General features: G+C 33.5%; 1 protein-coding gene across 4 annotated transcripts in view; it reads right to left on the bottom strand.

The window, feature by feature from the left end:
- PHF20L1 (PHD finger protein 20 like 1) overlaps window positions 1-25,344 on the bottom strand; it is an 81,564-nt gene that overhangs the window by 39,509 nt on the left and 16,711 nt on the right. For 3 of the 4 annotated variants that reach the window (XR_003002707.1, XM_024741022.1, XM_024741021.1), the window contains exons 3-12: window positions 24,032-24,203; window positions 23,802-23,886; window positions 19,979-20,067; window positions 19,661-19,738; window positions 14,605-14,818; window positions 13,897-14,022; window positions 8,956-9,038; window positions 5,173-5,425; window positions 2,848-3,036; window positions 2,380-2,586 (exon numbers count right to left, since the gene is read on the bottom strand). Coding sequence is in view for 3 of the 4 variants with exons in the window: in XM_024741022.1 (XP_024596790.1) it covers window positions 2,380-2,586; window positions 2,848-3,036; window positions 5,173-5,425; window positions 8,956-9,038; window positions 13,897-14,022; window positions 14,605-14,818; window positions 19,661-19,738; window positions 19,979-20,067; window positions 23,802-23,886; window positions 24,032-24,203 (1,496 nt within the window). In the remaining variant the exon portion in view is untranslated. The remainder of the gene's footprint in view (window positions 1-2,379; window positions 2,587-2,847; window positions 3,037-5,172; window positions 5,426-8,955; window positions 9,039-13,896; window positions 14,023-14,604; window positions 14,819-19,660; window positions 19,739-19,978; window positions 20,068-23,801; window positions 23,887-24,031; window positions 24,204-25,344) is intronic. The other variant, XM_024741023.1, reaches the window with a different exon arrangement.

The raw sequence follows: 25,344 nt of genomic DNA, 5'->3' as shown, positions 1-25,344 counted from the left end.
ACAACTATTTACATTCGTCTATCTTTCAGTCTTGTTACTATTGCTATGTAAAAGAAAATACAAACGTTTTCAAATGCACATCTAAAAATAAATTCCCCGGGCTTCCCTGGTGGTGCAGTGGTTAAGGATCTGCCTGCCAATGCTGGGTACACAGGTTCAAGCCCTGGTCTGGGAAGATCTCACATGCCGCAGAGCAACTAAGCCCGTGTGCCACAACTACCGAGCCTGCACTCTAGAGCCCATGAGCCACAACTACTGAGCCAACGTGCCTAGTGCCCGTGCTCCTCAACAAAAGAAGCCACCGCGATGAGAAGCCCGCACGCAGCAAGGAAGACCCGAAGCAGCCAAAAATAAATAAATTAAATACATAAATTAAAAATATACACATTGGGGGCTTCCTTGGTGGCCCAGTGGTTGAGAATCTGCCTGCCAATGCAGGGGACGTGGGTTCGAGCCCTGGTCTGGGAAAATCCCACATGCCATAGAGCAACTGGGCCTGTGAGCCACAACTACTGAGCCTGCGCGTCTGGAGTCTGTGCTCCGCAACGAGAGGCCACGATAGTGAGAGGCCCGCGCACCACAATGAAGAATGGCCTCCGCTCACTGCCAACTAGAGAAAGCCCTCGCACAGAAACGAAGACCCAACACAGCAAAAAATAAATACATTTAAAAATATATATATATATACACATTTTAAAAACTAATGACTTTATCATTTAAAAAAATAAATAAATAAAAATAAATTCCCCAATGAATATATCTTTTTTTTTTTTTTTGCGGTATGCGGGCCTCTCACTGCTGTGGCCTCTCCCGTCACGGAGCACAGTCTCCGGACATGCAGGCTCAGCGGCCATGGTTCACGGGCCCAGCCGCTCCGCGGCATGTGGGATCCTCCTGGACCAGGGCACGAACCCGCATCCCCCGCATCAGCAGGCAGACTCTCAACCACTGCGCCACCAGGGAAGCCCAATATATATCATTTTAACTTGAACATATTTTTCATATATTCAGTATAGCAACAAATTCCAGATTGTTAAAGAACTCATAAGAACTTCACCAGGAAAAGTATCTCAAAGGGTTAAAGGTAATTCAGAAATCTTGTGAAAACAGGGAAAAGAAAAATTAATTACCCTACAGGTAGAAGGGGCTTAGAAATTGTCCAAAGACAATGGATCAGTTTTGGGAAATGACAAGAAATGTTTCAAAGCCTACAAATCTTCAAATTTGGGCTCTGATTTTTTTTAAAACAAGATATGGAAACACTATCATGTACAAAATAACTTCAATCTTTTATTGATTAATGGAATTGTAGAACACTGTATGTTTAATATTAGTTACACTTTCACTTTGAAAGAAGGAACAAGAAGGTAACAGCAGTAATATAAAAAGTATGCTTCTTAAGTTACTTCAGTCATTTTATTTTAATATACACCACCACCAGAAAAGAGCAAGCTCTATTTTATACTTCACCCAAGGATTTGATAAAGTGGTTTCAGAGAAGATACTACTAAAATTGATTATCCCAATACTCTCTGGCTGCTAATCAAAAAACAGTTTTATGTTTTTCCCTACTTCTGAACTGACTCAATTCACCTTATTTATCCATCTACTGATAATTCCAAATTAGTAATTTACTGGAAAAGCATTTGAAATTAGTATTTGCCTTTTTTTTCTTTTACTGTAGGGGCTCTTTGGTTGAGGTTAAAATTCTATAAAACTTCCAAGTAAAACAATGTAACCATATAAGGGAAATATAAATAAATATAAATCTAATATTCTGTTAGATTAAAACATCAACTTGATAAAATACCTCCGAAAGATTTCAGATTACAATAAGTGTCATAAAATCATCAAAAAATGTCTTATTGAGTATGGCTGATTTTACACATTAGACTCCCAAAATAACATTAAAACAAATTACATTTAAATTTTGGAGATTCTGCTCCAAAATATGGGATTATATGTAAGATACAGGTATATAAATTAATTTAAGCTAAGTGTTTCTTAAATATTAAATTCTATTAAGTCCTTAAACCTAAGTATTGAGCCCACTAAGTTATTTTCTGGCTTCAAAACCAAGAAACTTCTGTAATTATATTTAGCTCTAATAATTCCTATTTAGTAGAAACAGGATATAAGAAAGAAATAGGGAGAAGGAAGTAGATTAAAGTGACAAAATAAGAAGTATATCCAGAGAATATGATAGTAAATGGTCACACAAAAGGACGTTAAACAGACTGAGAAACCCTATCTTCCACAGATGTTATGGAGAAGTATTTATAAAGAGGAACTACATATTAAAATAATGTAATTATACATCAAACTGTTTTTACTGTATAAATGCAAGCCTAGCTAACTTGTAAAATGAATCTTTTTTACCTGATGCTGTTGGAGCTCCTCTTCCATCAGTTACTGCTTTGGAAGAAAGATTTGTAAGCATCTGTGTATCTTCCTTTTCTGCCCTGGGGCATTCATTATGGTAAGAGGGATCTGGGGCTAGCGGTGCTGTAACTTCCGAACCACGACTTAAGTCAAGAGGGAGACAGGGTCCCAGTTTCTCAAGTGACAAATGTGCAACATCAGGCACTACACAAAATAAAGAATGTAATATGTTAATATAAATACACTGTCTCGGTTAATATCCATGTGGATTAAAATGTTATATAAATTAAACAGTGCCTGGAAATAAAGAAGGCACTAAATAAATACTTGTAGAATTAAATGAAGTGCTTATAAGTCCAAAAGCTGTTAAGGAAAAGGCAGAAATTTCTTAATATTCTAATAATCTTTATCTCAGTGTTTTGTCTTCTTTTATGTTTGGTTCTATAGAAAAGCAATATACATTACCCTCTGGTACTGAAGACTCTTGCTGATTTTGAGAACTGATGGAGAATACTTTCCCATCAGTGGCTGGAGAGGGAGGAGAAACCTTTTCTACAGAATCATCAGGCATGGGCAAGGTGGCTAAACGCTGAGATCTTCTTCTCCGCTCACTATGCTTGAAAGGTCTAGGGGGGTTCACAGGCTGTGGAGGACCTAGAAAAAGATCTTCAATGTTCACGAAGCAGATACATGCCAGGTTCATCTTATAATACTTAAGGAGAAAAATGGGAAAAATGATTCAAATTCTGCCCACTGATGTTGTAAGGTATCCACAAGGAACGGCATGTTCCAAAAGTAATCAAAGGCAAAAACTGCCCTCATTCACAAGGGTTAATCAAAACTTCTAAAATCTAAAGCCTACTAGAACCAAAAGAAAATAACATGGAACATTAATTTCAGGTAGTTTCCCAAGTAACAGACTACAGTTAATTCTCTAATAGCAGATCCTTGTTAGTTGCCATTTTTCCTTTGGGAAAATAATCTCTGTATAGCCAAAGATTAAAAAAAATACATATATATATATATATATATACATATATATATATGTATATGTATATATATATGTCCCTTTTGCTACATTACAAATCTAGAAACTCTAAGAAAAAAAAAAGGCAGGGGCATAGGTGACAAAAATCTGACATGCATTGTAGAGTTAGTGCTTTACTTGCCAAAGTAAAACTAATGTAAGTAATTTTATCCCACCCTCATTCCCGCAAATGGATTTTTATAAACACATATTTGGGCCTGATTCATTAAAAAAAATTGAACACAAACAACTTTAAGGACTCGTTATGGGCAAAACCCGAGGATTTTTAAAGAATATGACACTGTTCTTGCCCTTGCGTGTTCTTTATTTTGTTTTAAAAAACTAACTTGGTGAGCCATTTAAGCATCTTCTAGCTATGTATTAACAGAATTTGGAAATTTTTTTTTTTAACCTTTCATTTTCTTCTTTCTACACGGCATGTAAATATGTTTGATGATTTAGAACAGGCAGGACTACATAAGCCAATATATGCATGTTAATTTAGCAGGAGGAAATGAGTAGTTTAAAAAGGTTGATGCTTTGGGTATTTAAAAATAATTTTACAAAAGTCAAAATGGAAAAGACATGGTGATAATTGAAAAAAAAAAGAATAAAATTCAATTGCTGTAACACTGGTCATAATACCAAAATACAAAACAATTGCAAAATAAACTACGTATCAATGTCATGTGACATTGTAGTGACTACTAATGATATTATTTCATGATAAATGCCATAATGAAATGAAGCTTATAAAGAAACAATTGAGTTTTTCTGTTTCCATCATTTCTACTCATTTATTAAAAAGAACCAAACCAAAACAAAGAAGTGCCAAAACCTGATCAAAAATTGAAAAACACGGTTTGGCAAAAAAAATATAGCAATGGAATGCAAGAGGAAGTTAATATATTTGATTGATAGAAGTCTTCTCAATGTCACCATTTTTAATTGTTGTGGAAGATATGATATGGAGAAGTTCATAGGAAATGTGTCATATTCATTTAATAACCAGGTTACTAATTCATTCACTGTATAAACAGCAAAATTATCTTTTACCCAGTGACTTTTCAGGTAATTATTTTTCATATGTCTCTAACTTAGAATACTAAAACATGAGAAACACACAGTCAACACAAATCTTGTCTTATATATATCCAAACCCATGTCAACAGGCTATTTAAAAAAGACCAAGTTAACTCTTGAAAGATTAGTGGTATTGAAACAGTAAAATCTTTAAATATAAGATCAAGGAAGCAATCTTCTTCTTTCATTAGTAAGATTAAACTGAAGTTTGCACTCTAAATCCTACAATAAGAACTGAATAAAATGTATTGCCGAAGAGGGTACAGACAACTGGGGACAGTAACTAAATCTATCCATAAGAATAGTCTTAGGAGTTCAGGAAAACATCCACCATGGGTCTTTTTGTATCTCATAATGGTTTTGTTCTGTTTTTTTGTAATGAATCAGGCCTCTCATTGTGCTTGGATTATTAGTTGAGGAGAGTCAAACTACAGTGGAATTTGGTTATTAAATGCTAAGGTTTCTTAACCAGCAGTATAGTCACTGTACCTCTGTACAATACATCAGTCAGAAATGTAAATGGTTTTTGCCCCTAAAATAGTTTCAACTCTTCCCTATCATATCCACTTAAGTTTGAATTTTTAAAATGCAACTTCATAAAAATACAATATAACTACAACCAAACTGTTTTTAATGTATCTTATAGGATAAGTAACTATTTTTTAAAAATCTGTGCTCACTAGTTTTATTTATCATTGAAGAAGAAAGCTGAGATACAAGCGTCAAATCCTCGACTTGTATTAATTCTGGGGAAAGTGGTGATTTAGGGGGTTTTATACACCCAGAAGAATCTCCAGATTCATGTTTGCATTTCTTGCTGCGAGCCTTCCCTGAAGACAAAGTTGAGGATAACAGTGCAGGTTTCTGAGTGTTGGCAGAACTGCTAATGTCAGCTTCATTTTTTTTCTGACTTTGAGGTTTAGGTGAAATCGCCTGAATAAATAATAAAAAATTGATATTTTTATTTTGGTTTCTTCATTTTTGTTGTTTTCTATTTTGACTGTTAAGCATCTTTAGTATCCAAAAACATTGTTAAGCAACATATAACATTTCTATTACAAATGAAAAACCAAAAAGAACCCCACAAATTATTAACTAAAAGTTGAATAGGCTGTCTTTAAAGGGATGCTGTCAACTTGTAGTCTAAATTTAGGTTTTTTAAAATGTATTACTTATAATATTCTCAGAAAATAAAATGTTATCTAACTGGACAAATATGTTCTGTATTGAGTTAAAATATACCTCTTTTGACACCATAATTACCAATGACATTGATAATAATTAGGTAAATAAACAGCATTTTCAAGTTTTAGAGCATTGGAGGAATACATTTAAGGTTCTGACTTTCAGATTTTTTTTATAAAATAATTTCCTTTATCGAGTTCAGTGCAGAGATTTAAGTAGACAATTTCCCTTTAAAGAAAGATCTCAACAGGAAAACAATGATCAAATTAACGAAACATTTTCTTTAACTCATTTTAATGCTGAAAGCTAGAGTTTCATAAGCATAATGCATCATGAAATCAAAGCCACCAGCAATACAGAGTTAAAAGACTAAAAAACAATACAAAACAAGCAACAACAACAAGAACAAAAAAAAAAAACAAGGAGTAAAACCAAGTGTAAGTTAAAAACATTGGATTTAAAAACAAAATACGTCGCATTCTTAGATGAGAGTTTTTACCTTCTTCCTGCCAACTGATACTTTTAAAAAAAAATTAGAACTTTGTCAGTTCTTTCATAAAGAATATCTTCATTCATTTGGCAGTAAAATGTCCTACATATGTAAAACTATATGTGAATGTGTCCTAAGACAACAGAGAACAGCCACATTAGATGGATTTGCAATCTACGGTGTTGGAATGCCTATACTGTATCTCTTTTTGATATATGTTATCTGAGAGCAAAATATGAGATACACTTTTTTTAAAAAAACCTATACTAGAATAGGTTTTTATAAAGAACCAAACTACTAGCTCTATGAACAACATGCTTGTCCCCAAGATACCTTTTTACTTCCATATCTTTTGTGAGGGATGACCATCAGGTCTGCAGTCTGCAGTTCTCTGGAATATGGAAGATCATTGTCTGGGGACCAAACAGCTTTCTGTTCCCACTAAAAATATTTATAAAGCGCTCAAATTTTGGTGGAAAAAAAGTGAATATTTGGTATTAAGTATGGCACCTTTGTGCTACAGATGGCATGTTGGACATACCACATAAAAGGGCTGGTGTCAAGTGTCTCATTCATTGAGTTGTCATCATTTCTATTCTTGAATTTACTCATTACACATGTGTATAAGTGCAGATTAATCATTTGAAAAAAAAACCTCCATATACAGAAAGGATTCCTAAGCTTATCATAAAAGGTGTTGCCAGAAAAGTAATTAGAGCCATTACTTGTAAATAAACAATTTTATTGTTCATCTTCACATATGTGAGAGACATCACTACAGCATCCATTACTCTCAAGTTACAAAGTTATAAAACAAGATTTTAATACTTAAATTAATATCTGGATAAGGTGCTTAACCTCTAAACAAGGACAAATTAACATTTTTTTAAACTTACTGAATTATGCATCTAATGCAGGTTTTATCCAAAAGTAAATATAACATGACAATTCCCTAATACAATTAAATAATCTATAATTAATAATCTGAGAACTGGGGTTCAAGACCACAGAGTTTGAGTTTTTTTTAAATGTAAATAAATAAATCCCTTAGGACAGTAAGTTTTGGCCTTAGGCCTGTTATAAATCTACGTCATGAGTGGCATTATTTTACTCATTAGGGCAACAGAGGTTAGTGACAATCTCTCTCCTTCAAGTCTATTGTTGATACCGAGATGTAATTAAGAATTTTATAACTCGGCTTTTTAACTTTGAAGAAGGGCAAACACTTAGCACAAAAATTAAGAGTATGGTTACAAAACATTTCACATTGAAATCAACCTGAATGACAAAAAAGGGGGGGAACAGCATCCTGTTCCTTAAAAATATAAAATAATTTACAAAGTTTTCATTAATAATCATTGGTCTCTTTGTTACAAAACTGGGAAGGACTCTCAAAATTTTTTAAATTATGTAAATAAAAACAGCCGAGTTACTCAATTTTTTTTCTGTTTTTTAAGCTCAGTTTCAAAATGTTGTACTTCTCTCTGAAATGGGCACTGCCCTCTACACTAACTTTCACATATAATAAATAATTTTCACAATCACATTCATCTCAGCAGGATTGTGCATAATAAAAGATTGACATTGTAATGAATTTTCCAGAAACATTTTATTACCCAAGTCCCTGATTTATTGCATTCTGAGAATACCATAAACAGTGGTGAAAATACAAAATATTGTTATATCTGGGACGTTGAATATAGTAATACACAGTAAAAAAAGTCACTTAAAATTTGGTTGATATACTGACAATAACGGCAAAGACTTAACCGTTTGATGACCACAGAAAATCAGAAGGTATGATTCGCTGACATATTAATCAATTTAAAAGATCACTGATTCAATACAACATTAATGGAGGCACCAAAACAATGCACTGTTATCATATCAGGCCTAAAATAACCCTGAAAAACTCAATACAATATCAATTAAATTTGGACTGTTTTTTAAAACGCATATAGAGAAGAGCAACAGGTACTCATTTTAAAGTCTTCTTTATTAGGCTACTAATAAAGAAAATTAAAATAATACAAAAAGGGTATATTAAAACTACATTAAGGCTCAGATTTTAAAACAGGAGAACCAAGGAAATCCAGTTATGGCTATTACTGTGTTCTTATAGTCTTACAGTGCCCAAGAAGGTAAGCCCTTAGAAAATGGAAAAGCATGCACAGTCCACTATATACAGGTATTGTGGGAATCTGAAGGTAGCCAAGGCAAAATCTAGCAACTGCAACCTTCACTTTTAAATTCCTCTATTAGGTGGTTTAAAGACAGACCCTTAATAGTTTAAAAAAATTTTTTTTGTAGTTATTAAAATATACATCCTAGCAAAAATGTATGGCTCATTGATCAATTCATAAAACACATAGTCAGTCTAACAACACCAATTGTTACAATATAAAAGAAACTTCTTACAAAAGAAGCTTTATTAGATGTCAAAAAACCCTGTTTTAACTCACAAATGAAAAGTATTTGTGTAAGGGTCTTTTTGTAAGCTAATTAAATGTGATCCAGCTGGAAGCCTATACCCTGGGATGCCTGCCTCCAGGCCTTCAACTGTTGGGGGACAAAGGCTTTAATGCCAGCCTACTGAAAATAAACACTAATGAAGTCTGTAGTTTATCTGTATACCTTGGAGAAGGCAGAGTTAAAAATATAGCATCAATTAATTACCTTCCTATTCCCATATCTGATCAAAAGGGCAATTTCAATTATGTGGATACTATAGCTCCTTGATCATTCCAGTTGGGAACCTTGAAAAAAATCAAATGCTACCATTTCATACCTGCTCCAGCATTGGAGCCGTTTCACTGTTGTCTTCCTTTTTTTCAGCACCATCCACCCCAACAGCTTTGGATGCCAACAAACCTTGAGAAAAATTGTACAGAAATTGCTTATTAGAAAAAATATCAACTTTCACACTAATTAACTTCTCAAAAATTTTAGCAGTTGAAATCCCCCATACTTTTTTATAGAAAGCAAATACAACACTCTCAGAAATTTACTTGTCAAAAATACAAACACCCTTAATAATGGCTCAAGGGGCTGAATTAGAACTTGAGAGTTGCTTACACAATTCGTTTTTAAAATAAAAAAATTAACTAAAAATATCCTTTTAAAAAAATCACACATATACACATTTATTCTGTACAAATTTAAATTTCTATGGTTTAATGTTCCAAAACCTAAGATGGCTTAGATTGTTAATACTTAGGCTTTGTCTATACAACTGAAATAAAATATGGAATTAATATTAAGATATAAGGAATCCTTCCAAGCATCCAGAATATAAAATAAGATTGTTGTTGTTGTTGGATTATTAGTTAAAAAAATACTCCCAATTTTTTATTTCACCTGGATCCTTTAACCTAAGCTTTACAAGTTTGTTTCTATACCCAGCTGTAGCTTACCTTCTTACAAAAGTGGTGAAAACATGGATGCATCCATTTTATGTTAATGGAAAAGAGTACAGATCCTTCCTACAACATTTGAGCTTACTTAATATTATAGCCTCATTCTACAATTAATGAAATAAACTGGGAGTTCCAGTTTTCACCAATATATACCATTAATTCTGAATTTCAGAAGACAGAATATTTTATCTGGAGTATATATAATTAAATTTACAAGACATTAAAACTCTGCTTTAATTTAGAAATTACAGGCATTTACTTAGTCAAGATTCTTTGCTAAGCACCAGATAGGTACCCTCAATGGAATCAAATTTATTTGCTGCTTCTTATGGCCACCAAGCACATAAAAAGTCACCAAAAATCATTTTTGTGTCATTTCAAAGTCAGGCACACAAAACCTTGGCCTCAAAGGAAGCATGTTTAATACCTGACAAAATAACAGTAAACTTACTTCAGCAATTGTACCATTATATTATTAAAGCTGTCTACATCATATTCAATAGGAGAAAAAAGGTGCCCCAAAATGCCACCTAACTTCGAGCTACCCTGTGGCAATATCGCTTGACTTTTTCACGTAACAATCTCAAAGATGTTAAGTAATCTAAGTGGAAATTCAAATATTAAAATTGTATTCTCAAAGTAGTACTAGAGCCAAGTGTTAAATCAGGCAAAAGGCACCTTTCCATTATTAGATAATAAAGTTGAATATCTATCACTCAGAATTGTACTTCAAAACAGCAAAGGCTGAGAATAAAACAATGATTTTGATACAGCAATGATTGGTATTAAAACTGCTATTTGGTGCAGTTTGACATAATTCATATTGCTCAAGTCCCACACAGTATTAAATGTAGGTTTAAATGGAGGAAAAAAGACCCAATGTATAAGTAATTTTACAAAAATAGTTTATAAATCATAAATTCAATCCTAACTATAATAATATAACTTTTGAACACATTTTTAGATGACTAAAAAAGATGTAGCACAGAATATTTCTTTAACATTTAAAGCTGCATTCACTAGGTTTTTCTTCTCTAGCTAATATTTCTGAGGTTAAATACTACTAAAAATAAAAAGAAAAATTATTAGGAAATTAGGTTCTTCTTTTGTAGGGAACTGAGTAGAGGCCCTACTTCGAAGGGGTACTCAAAGAGGACAAATATTTGCTATTCAATCTACTAAATACACTTTATGTTTTTCGTTTCCTTTCATATAGGTGGTGGAAATACTTTTAAATCACATCAATAGATAAAATAGATCACAACCTTCAAGAATTAATTGGAGGAAAATAAATACAAATGAAATTAATTTTTGTTATTTGCAAATATGTATTATCAATATATTACTTATCAATATATTACTAACAAGTCCTCATCCAAATAAGATATCTACAAACATTTTAACAGAATGTGTTATGCAGTTTTAAGAAATTATTTAAATATCAGGTAGAAGTAGAATATAAATTTTTATAAGTCCCACCCACAAAGTGATAATTTCTCAATACTCTACTTCAGCTATAAAATAGAGTTAGTCTCTCACTGCTGATAGGAATAAACAGGACAGAGGCCAGAGCATCTGGTAATGGGGAAGACAGAAAGAGCAAAGTGGTTAAATTCATGGTCTACTTTTCATCCAGTGATTCCAAAACACAATATTCTTGCTTAGATTAAGAACCAAATATCCTGGATATTATTATCAATAACTTATTACTGGCCAATTCAAATCTCTGGGGTCTTTTAATTATTTTTTAAATTCCTTAAGCTGTACAAACATATCTAAACTGGCTGAATGTCTAGGAACTCCTAGAACTATTACAAACAGGCCATGCACTAACTGCTGTTTCTTCTTTTACTCTCTGACAACCCGTACTTTAAAATCTACTCAAATTTGCTTACAGTTTGCTTGCAACTTTGTCCCAAAGTATAAACTTTATTATCTTTGTAAAATCGTTTGTTCTAAATCAGTATGCATAAAGTATCAATAATTATCAATAAGGTACATGACAATGAAAAATAAGATTCTGGAAGAACATATATATATACTATGCAACAATAATTTCAGTGTCTACTTATTTGAAAATTTTGAAGAAAGCCATTCTATTCCATTCTCTGTAGAGAAATCATGTTTGGAATCTCTGTAGGGTGTATATATGAGGAAGAAACAGAAAGAGAGTGAATAAATACATGAATTAAATTTATCCAGCTGCTGGTCCACTTATTTCCTGTTAGAACTATTTAAAAAATAAACAAAATGGTGTGCGTGGTGGGTAATACCTCAGAGCAGGCTGAGATGCTGCCACGTTACCAGCCTATTCCTCTCAGTAGTAAAGGGACAAAAAGACAGATATAAGTGAGCTTGAGAAATTTAAAATATACCATAATTCCATAACAAAACTGCTATTTCATATTAGTTCTCATCTCTTTTTATGGTCCACAGATGAAATTTACTGTACAGAGGCAAGCCAGAGTTTCAATCATAAAAGACAATCTTAAAATATCTATTATCTTTTTGCATGGTATAGTTGTAACATGAAATCAGAAATAGATGCAGAGATGAACTATTAAAAAAACTAACATACATCTTCTGAGTAAATAAAGGGAAAAGATCATAACAGTTTCACATTCATAAAATCTTATGCCTTTCTACTGTTGCCCAAACTATTACTTGTTGATTTGAGATTCCCAAGAGGAAGTGAAGACAAAGTCCCTCCACAGAAGGCACAGGGTGTTACTAAAGCAACCAGTATTAGAACTTCCTTGAGGTACATGGTAAAATGGTTTCCCCCCCACTACTGTCTTTTCAAGGCCAAGCGGAAATACTGCATCATTGTGGATTGAGCTGTTTTCTTACTTCTTTAAATGGTGAGCTTGAACTTCTCAGTAAGACACATGTAAGAGTATACTGACTGAAACTAAAATCAGATTATCCAGATTGTAGGAAAAACCATGATGCTGGGAAACTGGCAGTTGTAGCGTCAGTGTCACTTCCATCTTCCTTGATCTTGGCTCCCCCAATAAGGCTGTTTCAATCTTGGTATCACAGCAGTTAGAAGTACTATTCCAGAGTACAGAGCTCGGAGTTCCATTATTCTAAGTCAAAACGGAAGTCTCAAGTTGCCATCATAATAATCACTAAGATAACATTTTGGCTTTCTCCAAAGCTAATAGTTTCTAAGGAAAAGGTGGAATGGGAATGGGTAAATTGATTTGAAATATTTCCTGTCCTGGGGCCAAATATATCCTTTATCAGAGAAAGGCACAAAAATAATATTAACAATGGAAAGACTAAATATTCTCACTTGTTGAAACCAATTATAATTACTTAGATGAATATTGTAATAAAACAGTGGCTCTAAAGAACCCTCAGCTGCAAAGTCATCTTTCAGTGGGCTTACACTCTTTAGAAAATGGTCAAAATGTTTAATTTACATTTATTCTTGGGTCTGACAATGAAACCATGCTTTTTCAAGTTATTTAAAAGAATGTCAACAAAGATTTACATAGCTTTATTAGGCCAAAGGCACAAAAATTCATTTGTCCTTAAAATAAGAGCATATGACTGAATATTAATTAAAATATTTTACCTCCCCTTTTATAACATATACTCAGAAAAATTAAATATATTCACAGTTTCTTTTAAAGATTAGAATCATTAGGCTGAATGGAACTGTGGGTCTTAGTATGACTGGTCCCTTCTTCTGTAAACACTAACCAGGCTAGAATTTCCAGTGCTTTTCATCATTCTAGTATTCTACTTCCTAATAACAACAAGGCATAGAGAAATAAGTCCAAATTCTAGAGACCAACCTGAAGATAAGAATAGAAATTTTTAAAACGTATAGAAGTACTTTTACATTGGGCATAACAAATTTGGGAGCTGAATTTAATTCAGTATTCATCTTCCCAACCATATATGGTACCATCTTTAATGAGACCAGTCAAGAGTAAGAATGTGTAATATTTAGAACCTCAGACATTATGTCATCACAAGTTGACAAAAGCGTATAATTCAATTCTTAGAGAAACTACTCCTGCCATGCAGGTGATTTTAAAACTATGGAATTTTGTAACATTTGATCCTATGGATCCTCACAACATCCCTGTGAGGTAGGTAGAAAATATGTGATACTTTTCACATTTCCAACAGAAAAAGCCCCTGGTGTTGAAAGGGATGACCTTGAAAAACAAAGCAACTGTCCTTCTCATTAGCCAGTTAGCTTCACTAAACCAATAGATACATTTTCCTTTATTAAAAACAAACTACCATAAAATCAAACCCTCCATTTCCCCCCAAAAAGAATCATTGTAGTTTACCAGTAATCTTGTTAAGTCGAGCTCTCTTTGCCTGAAATGAGTTGCCTTGATTATTTTTCCTCTTGTTTGATAATGTGCTCTCTGGCTGTGGAAAGACCATCTTTGGAACGTTCTCTACATGAAGTCCTACTTTTAATAGAATATATATATGAGAGTTTATCTAGAATCCAAAGTTAAAACACATGAATATTTTTAAAATAGCAAAATAATACAAAAGATCTGCACTTAATTTTTTCAATCTAGTGCTTGACACAACTTTAAAAAACACAAATCTCTCTAGACCAATATATTAGAAATAAAAACACTACTAAGCAGTTATGCTTTAGGAAAGGAATGACTTACTGCTTTTTCTGTATTATATATTGAAATGCATGCAGAAACATTTTAAAGGCTAAAGAAAACAAAACAAACAAACAAAAAAACCCACACAAAAGAAATCCCAAAACCTACTTGGTAGAAGTTACAAATCAAATTCTCAATGCATTTCTATTCAAGAATACTGAGGGTAACCATTATCAAGCACCCATATTAGGCCATTAATCTTCAGATCTGTAAGATGCTAAAAAACTTAACCATCATATTATGCTAGGGAAAAAATCCTAATAATTTCGATACATGTTCAAATTACAGGCAGCCAAAGGATTTGACTTATTCACTATGTGAGTTTACCACTGCCATAGGGAATGAATGTAAGAACGTATTTTGTACCAAATGTTTCACTAGATGTGGGCAGATCTTCCTTCTTCTCAACTTCTGGTGTGGCTATAGAAGCTGAAGTTTCTTCCTTCTTTGAAGGTACTTTAAACCATTTTCTCTCGTCTTTCTCTTTATCTTTGTTGCTGTTAGCGCTAGTCCGAGGTTTGCTCCCTGTTTTATTCTTGGCTGCAGCTGCAGCAGCTGCTTTGACTAAAGCTATCCAATCCTCCAAAGGAAAAACACAAAACATGTGAAGCATTAAAAATTAACTAAAATTTAAGGATACTAATGAATAAAAACATGTATCACATTTTCAAAGCTATTTTCACTCACATGCACACAAATATAAAAATCAAATTAACTACATTTACAAGGTAGATCATCAACATGGTAGATTATCAAATTTAACGATCTAATCGGTTACACGATCTTACATAAAATGGGAAAATATTCAATATCAAAGACTCTTTTGATGGAATAAAATCTAAAATATAAGAAAACCTATGACAAATGTGGAATATTACATGACATTCTACCTTGGTAACTTTAGGGTTTAAACGTTGAATTATGTTTCTTCTCTATAATGCAACAGATCATAAAAGTAATAAGAAAAAAAAGCTTATGTTGTAATTCTGCAAAGATTAAAAGAAACATACAGTCAGCCCGCCCTATCCTTGGGTTCTGCAGGCGTGTATTCAACCAACTGCGGATCAAAAATAGTTGGGAAAAAGAATTCCAGAAAGTTCCAAAAAGCAAAACTTGAATTTTCCATGCTCTGGCAACCATTTACATAGCATTTACACTGTATTTACATAGCTTTTACCTTGTATTAGGTATTGTAAGTAATCTAGAGAGATGATTTGGGAGCATGTGAATAGGTTATATGCAATATTGTGTCATTTTATAAAAGGGACTTGAGCATCTACAGACTTTGGTATCCATGAGGGTCCTGGAACCAATCTCCTGCAGATAATGAGGGACGACTGTATTACCACTGAGCAAATTACTATTCCTTATTAGGAAGAATGTATCACCCAAGGTAAGGTCAATTTCATAGAAATCAACATATGATTTTATTATTTTTTAAAGCTTTTAAAGTTTGGATACCTATTTATCACAACAGCTTAATATTACTAATAAAAAAAAAAAAAAAAAGAGCTACTTGACTTGACCAAGGTAAAGTACACACTGTCAGACTCCAGTTTAATTTCCCTCCCTCTACAATTTCCTGAATCTGTATTAGTTACCATTCTTCTGAGATGCAAATATTTATATTTCCTGTGATAATTTTTTTAGTTTGTGGCTAAATAATTTTTACTGTTTTACTTTTAACTAAAAACACTTATTGTAATAATGATGGAAAGATGTAAAGAAGTGGTACTAACATGTAAATTTTCACAGTCAAAAAGAGTCTTTTAAAACAAATATTTATAATATCTCTACAGAGTTAATCTTCAACTGATGACTGATGCCACTAAGCTATCAAATAGACCACTGATTCAGACTCAACCAAAATGTGTAATACGTTAAATTCTTAGTCCAAGCAACTAAAAACAATTTCACAACATCAAATGCATTTAATTCATGGGTTACATGAACAAACATAGGCCATTAAGCAATTCAAGTTGATGACTCCTCAGTCTTGAAAATATATGGTAGAGACAATAAGCCATTAAAAGCAAACATACAAAATCTGTCTCTCTCTCCCCCATGACTGAAATGAACTGAAAACATCATGCGATGTTCCACCTAACACATTCATTCACCAATTTTCTATTGGATACCCTATTACATATACCAGGAAACATGCTAAGCTAATAAAAGATGCTAGATGAAAACCCCAGGAACCCACTGGCCTGGAGTGACCACATCTTTGCTCCTGCCTGGAAGACACTCAATATCCAGATTTCCCCGTATTTTAAACTACATCCCCAATGCATGTCTTATTAGAAAATGAATTATGACAAAGTTGTGAAATAATTTTTTTTTTTTTTTTTTTTTTTGGGGTCCGCGAGCCTCTCACTGTTGTGGCCTCTCCTGCCACGGAGCACAGGCTCTGGACGCGCAGGCTCAGCAGCCACGGCTCACAGGCCCAGCCGCTCCAGGGCACGTGGGATCTTCCCAGACCGGAACACGAACCCGTGTCCCCTGCATCGGCAGGCAGACTCTCAACCACTGTGCCACCAGGGAAGCCCCGTGAAATAAAATTTATATCTCTAGTTTGTAAAACCAAAGAACACCAGATGCACCAGTATTGTCCAATCCAAGTTTTACTTAGAACCACCTCCTTTTTTAGTCCTGCCCATAACGAACTGACAGGCAAATAAAAGTAACTATAAGACAATGTGACAGGAGAGACAGTAGAGAATAAACAAAATATTACAGGAGAACAACAAAATTTTGCCTGAAGAGAAAGACTAGTGGAAGGCTTCAGGGAAAATGATAAATGATTTGAACCCTAAAGTAGGAATTTGCTAGGGAAAAAGGCAAAGAACAAGAAATGGACACTCCAAGCAAAAGGAAAACCATTAAACAAAGGGGTGGCAAAGTGTACACTAATAAGAAAGAGGGGTTTAAGGTCAAGGAGCAATCTGGGTGACTTAAGTATCATGGCTAAGTTGAGCCTTGAGACTAACATTTAAGTAGAAGGAAAAAAGCAACACCAATGAAAACAACTTATAGAGTGCCATCAACAAAGCAGAAAGAAAAACAGGAGTAAGTACAACAGGCAAGCAAAGGAAAGTGATAATTCAGCAGAGATCGTATGTTTGCAGTCTTATTAAGAACAGGGCATTTAATTCTGGGTTCCACATTGCAAGGAAAACTTTAAGTTGTTAAGAGAAATGCTAAAAGATGCCGGGGATAAATTCCAAGCCCAGTTGTTTTCTCTCTCCAATAAAGAGAAAACTAGAAGAAAGAGATTCATGCTGTACTCTTTAAAAGTGAAATTAGATAAAACAGTTCTTGATCACATGACTTGTTAATCAGGGAATCGCTGCAGTTGCGTGATTAAAGAATTCTCCCATTATTTTGTTCTTCCATTTTTTAACTGGAAAGATTCACTATCAAAAAGAACTTGTGTAGGGACTCTGGAGATCCAGTGGTTAAGCCTTTGCCTTCCAATGCAGGGGGTGTGGGTTTGATCCCTGGTCGGGAGCTAAGATCCCACATGCCTCGGGGCCAAAAAAACCAAAACATAAAACAGAGGCACTATTGTAACAAATTCAATAAACACTTTAAAAATGGTCCACGTCAAAAAAATCTTTTAAATAAATAAATAACTGGTGTGATCCTTCCATGAATGAGAACTAAAGATATGCTTCAAAGTTTCCTGTAGATAACACAGAGCACTGCACTATAATGAACACTATAATGAAATCAGATATGAGTTCAGTCACTCTGCACACTATGGCTGAGTGAAATTTTAGGTAAGTCATTTTCTAAATTCTGAATTCCTCAACTGTGAAATAGAAATATCAGCTATACCTACGTCAAAGGATTTGCTATAAGAATCCAATAAAACAATGTATACAAAAAATGTTCTAAAAATGGCAAAGGATCTTATGAGCCAATCTTTAACACTAGTGAGTTACAGTGTAAATTTTATATCAGCTCACTCTCAAGAAGAAAAATAGGTGAGAAGAAGCTACAGAAAGTTTAAAGAAGAACATTTCCACACTGCATTTATTTGATTCCTTATCCTTTGCTGGTTTAATAAAAGAAATTTTACTGTATAGTTTTATAAAGGAATTCTCAAAGGACTCAAAATTCAGATGATAATATGCAAAGTGGGATTCTCTTAGCATGGCCCAAACAACACCTGGTTTATTAAGACATTCAAAAAATAAGAATATTTTATAAAAAACAATTCTACAAATGTTTTGAATATGCTCATAATTAAAAATTATGAAGAAAATGTAAAATTAAAGGAAATATACTACTAATATTTTCTTCTCGAGTTTGTACTTGACATTGATTTTAATGTTAAATACATCATGGTGTGACTAGAAACTAATTAAAAATAAACATCCAATACAACCAAAAAATTAATTTTTACAACTTATTATTTTACCACGAACCAAACTGGCTCAATGTCTCTTTGGAAAAAATAAAGTTTCAAGGTTAGTGCCATCTCATAAACATTTGAATGACTAGAATGACAAAATAATAGTTTTAAAGCAAAAAAAAATTGAGAATTTTAATTAAACAGGTACTAACTTCCCAATGTTTAAATCAATCTTTCCATGCAGTAACCAAGGAATCACACCACTGAATGCTTAAGAGAACATTTTATTTATACATACAAGTAAGAAGACACAAAGCAATTTCACGATCAAAAGCATTTCCATTTTAAATGGCATTTCCACATTAATTGGGGGAAAAAAAAAACTCTGCTAGCTGATGATTTCGAAATTATATTTTTGAAAACCACATCACTTAAAACACTCACGCACTTCTCAGAAAACATCAAAAATAATTTTTTTAACTGTGATAGTCTACGTTCTAGACTACTAAATATATACACTTGACTGGAACTGACCATGTGATTTCAATACAGTTCAGGATGATATTTTTTACTGCATGGTATGCAATAAATATGTAGCATATTTCCATATTAGACATTTTTATAGATCACTTTCAATTTCTTAAAATTAATTGTAGGTCCAGGTGCTGAAAATCCCAAATAACAGCAGAACATAAAAGAAAATATTTTAAATTTCTACCGGCACCTTTTCTTTCCAGTATTTCAGGAAACATAATCAACCATAATGGAATTATGGGTTTAACTTCATCCCAGATTCTCCTTCAAATGCTTACCGTTCATTCTTGCTTTGAGCAGTGACAAAACATGTAATACACTGCTTACAACATATAACTCAGAAAGCCCTACCTGAAACAGCCTACAGAGTGTCAGGTAAGCGCCTTTTGAAAGAAGATTAACAACTATGATTTATAGAAGAAAAGAAGAAGATAAGAAACTCAATATAAAATTTTATATTAAAAATTAACTTTCTAAATGATACTATATACCAGGAAAAACAAAACAAAATTAAAAAAAGGCACTTACCTCACTTCCCATAGACTGGTTACACGATCCAGCTGGGTCGATAGGACAACACCAGCTTAGTGGATGCTGGGATTTCACCTGGAACAGAAACTAGTGACCTATAACTTTAGCAGGTCTAAAGCCAAAGAAGCAAAAATCAAGTGTATAATTTATTTTACATTCTAAGCTTCTCTTTCTTGCTGCTATTTGGGGCTATCAGCACATAATCCTACAATTAGTTCACTTTAAAATATATATATGTCCGTATATATATATTTTGATCAGTCACCATTCAAGAAAACATCCCTGTGGGTAGCTAGGAATGCTGAACACTCTTACCTGCCCCTTAGCATCCTCGGGCATGGCTTTAATGTGCATTCTCTTTAAACAACGAATAACTCCATCATAAAACTGAACTGTGAAAGTTCCTGAAATAGGAGCGAGTCAGCATCATTAGAAAATATAATTCAACCTCACAGCAACACATGATATAGAACAAGTAATGCCCTGACAGAAATAAACACCCTATGATTGCAATAACTGCAAACACACACCCCTCCTAAGGACCCCACCAAGTTTACTGAGTTTATTGTCTCTTCCCCTGTAAAAGTAACTTTGACTTCCCTTATAAAGTACACTAATTAAATCTTGATAAGTTAGTTGCATGTAATTTTGATTTTTACTGGAAGATTTTTAAATTTATAACAATTTAAGTATATGTTTAAGTAACATATCAGGTACATTATACCTGAAGAAAATAAAATCATTAATTATAAAAATGTATAATATTTCTAAGAATCATCATTTGCTCTCTTTGAAAGCTTCTAAATAATGGAGAGAAAGATCTGCTAGAGGGAAAAAATCATTTTCTCAGGAAAGGATTATTCCTTTGCAAGATTAATTAACTGGCAAACAAGAATTATAGATTCACAGGCTTTTCAGCTAGAAAATATACATATCATCTGCATAGCAGTCTTCCTGTGCAGATAAGAACACTGACTTCCAGGGAGGCGAAATGCTGCATCCAATGACAGCTAGGCAGCAGCACAGCCGTTAACTAAAAACCCTGATTCCCCTGTCTTTCCCACTGAACCATTCTGCTTTTAGGACTCAATATCCTGTTTACATGGCTATTTCAAAGCATATTCACTTTTTGTTACAGACTCCATGCTTTCAAGTCTTTTACAGTACTATCAGAAAATATATCAGTTACGTAGATTTTATACTTATGGAAATTCCAATGTTTTTCTATCATTTCCTATACAAATGAGGGCAGAGTGCCACTTTAAGTAAACAGATACTTGACCTTTACGAAAGAGGTATAAACAATTGGCGCCAAAGCCAATAAATCTACGCACAAGGATTTTTCTTTTCTTTGTAATTTGAATAACACCATTGATTTCATATCTTTCTATAATTAGCATAATGTACAAATCACAGATATAAAGATCTAAACCCAAGTTATGAAAACAACTGATGAACTGAATAGCAAGAATGTGAAGAATCTGGAAAGACTGTGAGAATGCCAAACCACACGAACCCCTTACACCCCAACATGCTTGCCCCTGTCCTCCTCTCCTCCACAGGGCACTGCCGACAGCAGCAGGCTCTTCACTACGCAGACCGTGCATTCATCCCTCCCTGCCGTTGCTCACACTGCTTCAGCTGCTGTGATGCTGTCCTCCTTCCTAACTCCAGCCCACTCTTCAAGGATCAGCTCTTCAAATCCCACCCATAATATGAAAACTTCCCTGACCACTCCAATCTACACTGATTTGCCCCTTCTCTTCAACTTCTCTAAGACATACTACATATACCTAAATGTTCACATTTGTTAGTTTTGTTTAGCTTTTGTAGTGAACAGAAAACTCTTTGAGGGCTTCCTTTTTCTTTCTTTTTTTTTTTTTCAGGGGGGGGGGGGGGACAGTGGCAGGTTTAAAGAAGTCTTTTTTTTTTTTTTTTTTTTGGGGGGGGGCGGGGGGATAGTGGCAGGCAGCGGGGGAGGCTCATTCACCATGTGGGACATACAGAAAAATGACCAAATTAATACTTCCCATGGAACTTTTCTAAAAACAAGTTATATCTGCCAATATTTCACTAAGGGCTTACTCAAAACTACTGCTGAAATGGCAGAGGCTGCAATCAGTAACATCACTCTTCCACTGATGTAAGCTTAAATTTCTATATAACTTGCCCATGAACAAACAGGATAGAATAAAAAATGAAGGTGGTTTGTTTTTGTGTATGTTGTATGTGTGTATGCATAGACTTGTAAAAGAAGCTTTAAGCATGGAAGAAAGGTCCCAAAGCTCACACATTTAAAGAAATCTCTCCTAATGATAAGAGAGAGCATTGTTTAATTTTGCTTTGCTTTGTTCCATTTTGGGTAGATTCTATTAACCTACAAAACTGATTCAATACTTCTTTTCCTTCCAAAAATTGTTACTGACTGCCTACTCTGTGCTGGGCTCTGGACTAGACACTTGGGGAGCCAGTGTGAGTTATGACACGGGAATAAGAGCTCCATAACACAGCTCTCCAGAAGTTTAAGTGAACAGTGATTTAAAGGCCCCACTAGAAAAGAAGTAACCTGCAAACTTAATAACTGAGATGTCCCTCAGGTGACCAGTAATAAACTCATAGCCATATTTGTTATTTCAATTAGGTAAACCAATAAATTGGACCTTGGCTTTTGTAAAGTTACATTATCATTTCTAGCTAGACAACTATGATTTACTTTTTTACACCTAACATTTTTAAATATATGTCTTTTTAAATGTTTTCCTCTTCTATCTTCTCTTACCTCAATTTTTCTCATTTTTTGTTAGTTTAAATTCTCAGCTTAAATCCCTTCCATGGTTCCCATCACCTCCGAGTAAAATTCAAATTCTTTAGGAAGACTACAAGATACTTCATATGCCAATCCTTGCTTCTCTCTCCCACCTCTTCTGCTATTCTACAACCTTTAAAGGAATCCTTCATTCCAGTCACATCAAAGATTTGCAGTTCCTTAAAAATGGCATGCCTTTATACTATTCTTTTGCAGACACCATTTCTTCTGACAGAAAAACCTTTTCATCCGTCCTTTTCTAGATAACTTGTGTGGCTTTCAAGATACAGTTTAAAGTAAGTATCCCCTTACTTAGGTTAAATGCCCTTCTTGCAAAGAAGTTATCACTCAATGTGTTTTTTTCTTTTTTTCGGCCATGCCATGTGGCTTGTGGGATCTTAGTTCCCCGACCAGGGATTGAACCCAGGCCCTCGGCAGTGAAAGTGCTGAGTCCTAACCACTGGACCACCTGGGAATTCCCTCAATGTGTTTCTCTAGTAAAAAGAATGAATGAGTGGTCGAGTTTAAGAAATAACTAATAGAAAACTAATGTATTTTGGAAAATATACTTACAAGTATTTCACGACTGTTTTAAATGAGATTTTAAACAAGAAATTTAAAAAATAAAATATTTAAGTATATTTCCAATAATAATTTAATGCCTTTCTAAATTAATCTACAATTTTTAAAATTCATTACCTGTCCAACAGGTTCTCTCATTTTATGCCACACTAACACACCTGATTTCTGTGGTACTTTCAACATTTCTGATAAGTTCAGTAACTTTTGCTCAGTAGTAATATTAGATACCACAAAAGGCTATTTAATTCTCAATTATCTACAGAAATCAAGAAAAAAAGAGCAGGGAGAAAACTGCAATAAAGGAAATCCTCAAATTGATAAGTTCTATACTCTTTCCTCAGAAAACTGTGCTGTTTCACTTCCAAGTTGAACTGATTTGAATTTTCCTATATCTTTAGCACTCAGGTTGAGATCTTCATAAAATAACTTAGCCAACAAACTGGAAACAGAGAAGTAGAAATAAAATGCATATAATATAAGCCTGTCAGCTGAAAAATTTTAAGCATCTATTTACCTCTATTAATTTAAACAGTCTATTTAGGCAGTATATTATGTATCTTATTCTATACAATACATAACATATTGAATGCCCCTAAAAAAGAGTATTATTAGAAGATTCATTAGGTAAAGTATAAAACAAAGAGACGCAACAGCTATATGTAACAATTTCATACATTAATTAAAATTAGAAATATAGTTAAATTTTACTATAAATCCCATTTTAATTCTCAGATCATTCCAAACACATACCTTCTTTGTTAATCGCCTCAATCTTGGCAGGGTAATAGCGACAGTCTGTCCAACGAGCCAGAACTTCTTCTCCGGCTTTAAAATCCTATTTTAAACAACTTTTAAGATCAATACCATGTATAATAAATAAGCACTTCCTTAATAAAAAACAAGCTTTTGTAAAATTTAACAGAATTCCTTTTAAAAATACATCATTACATATCTGGCAAACAGAAAAGCTTGCTACTTACAAAGAAGTCTTCCTCGTCTTTTAGCCCTTCTTTTCTTAATGCAGGTCTCTCAAGGGGTCTCAACCTATTGCTATCCCAGTAAATCCACTCATCATAACGATGACTCCAGCGCTCAAAATGGACCAACATCTTGCCCTCCTCATAGTCGATTTTTTCAATTCGTGATGGATACCTCAAAAATAAAAAGAGCCTTCATATCAAAAGAAAATTCTTACATTTGTTTGTACAAAGTATTAACTGAAATACTGCTTACTATTACAACCATAAACAAAACAATATGGATCCATATTTTTAAACTACTGACCAACAAAGGTTGCTTTATTCGTTGTCTTTTCTTTTTAATGATTGTTCTTAAGACCTAATGAAATAGTTTGATACACTCCCAGTGGAAATATAAATTATATAATTTAGAATATAAATTGTGCTGTCTCGGGAAATAATTTGATAACATGTATCAAGTGCCTTAAACATATCCCTCCTTTTTGACCAAATAATTCCAATTCTGGAACTATATACACAAAACATTTATAATAACAGAAAGTAGAAATCATATGATTAAGAAAACTGAAGACTGTCTATAACTATACAAACAATGGTATATCCACTGAATGGAATATTATATAGACTTTAAATGTAATGCTTACAAACGATTTATAATGTAGGAAAATGTAAAAAAGTAGTACTATGTTCACTAGAATTATAAGTATAGAAAATAAATTTGTCTAGCAAAAAATATCAACATGTACATTTATCTCTATATGGCAAAAAAAAGTACTTTCTCTTTTCTGTTTTTCTACACTTTCAATATTTTATAATGGGCATCAATGACGGTAGGGAAAGCTCAAACCTTCAATTTAAAAATATAAAAATAACATCACATTGTTCTGTCTTCATGTGTGCTGATTCTCGTATGATGAATTCCAAAATAAAAATTAGCTAACTTGAAACTTTTAACACAAACAAGGTCTCTTCAAAAAAAAAAAAAAATAGGCCTCTTCATTCCTAATGTACTGTATTAAACGTTCACAGTGACTCAAAGGTTTTTTAAAAGTAACATTAAATAACATTCAGAATTCAACAGCAGCACATGGTAGATGATTCAGCCATAGAGTTTATCTCATACTTTTGCTGGTTTTTGATAAATCTCAATTTTTTATTTTCCCTGTGGAATAAATGTAAATTTATATTGTTAACATAAATTTAAATATAAAGCACAACAGACCTCACATAACTTTGAAATCTAGGCACCGATTACTACCTGCTTCACATATCCCTCATGCTGTTCAAGGCTTTTTATGCGTCTCCAGGGCCCT

This window comes from Neophocaena asiaeorientalis, unplaced genomic scaffold, assembly GCF_003031525.2.
Source record: "Neophocaena asiaeorientalis asiaeorientalis breed wild unplaced genomic scaffold, Neophocaena_asiaeorientalis_V1.1 scaffold177, whole genome shotgun sequence".
In the NCBI taxonomy this organism is placed as follows: Eukaryota; Metazoa; Chordata; class Mammalia; order Artiodactyla; family Phocoenidae; genus Neophocaena; species Neophocaena asiaeorientalis.
This window is presented reverse-complemented; position numbering and strand designations above follow the sequence as displayed.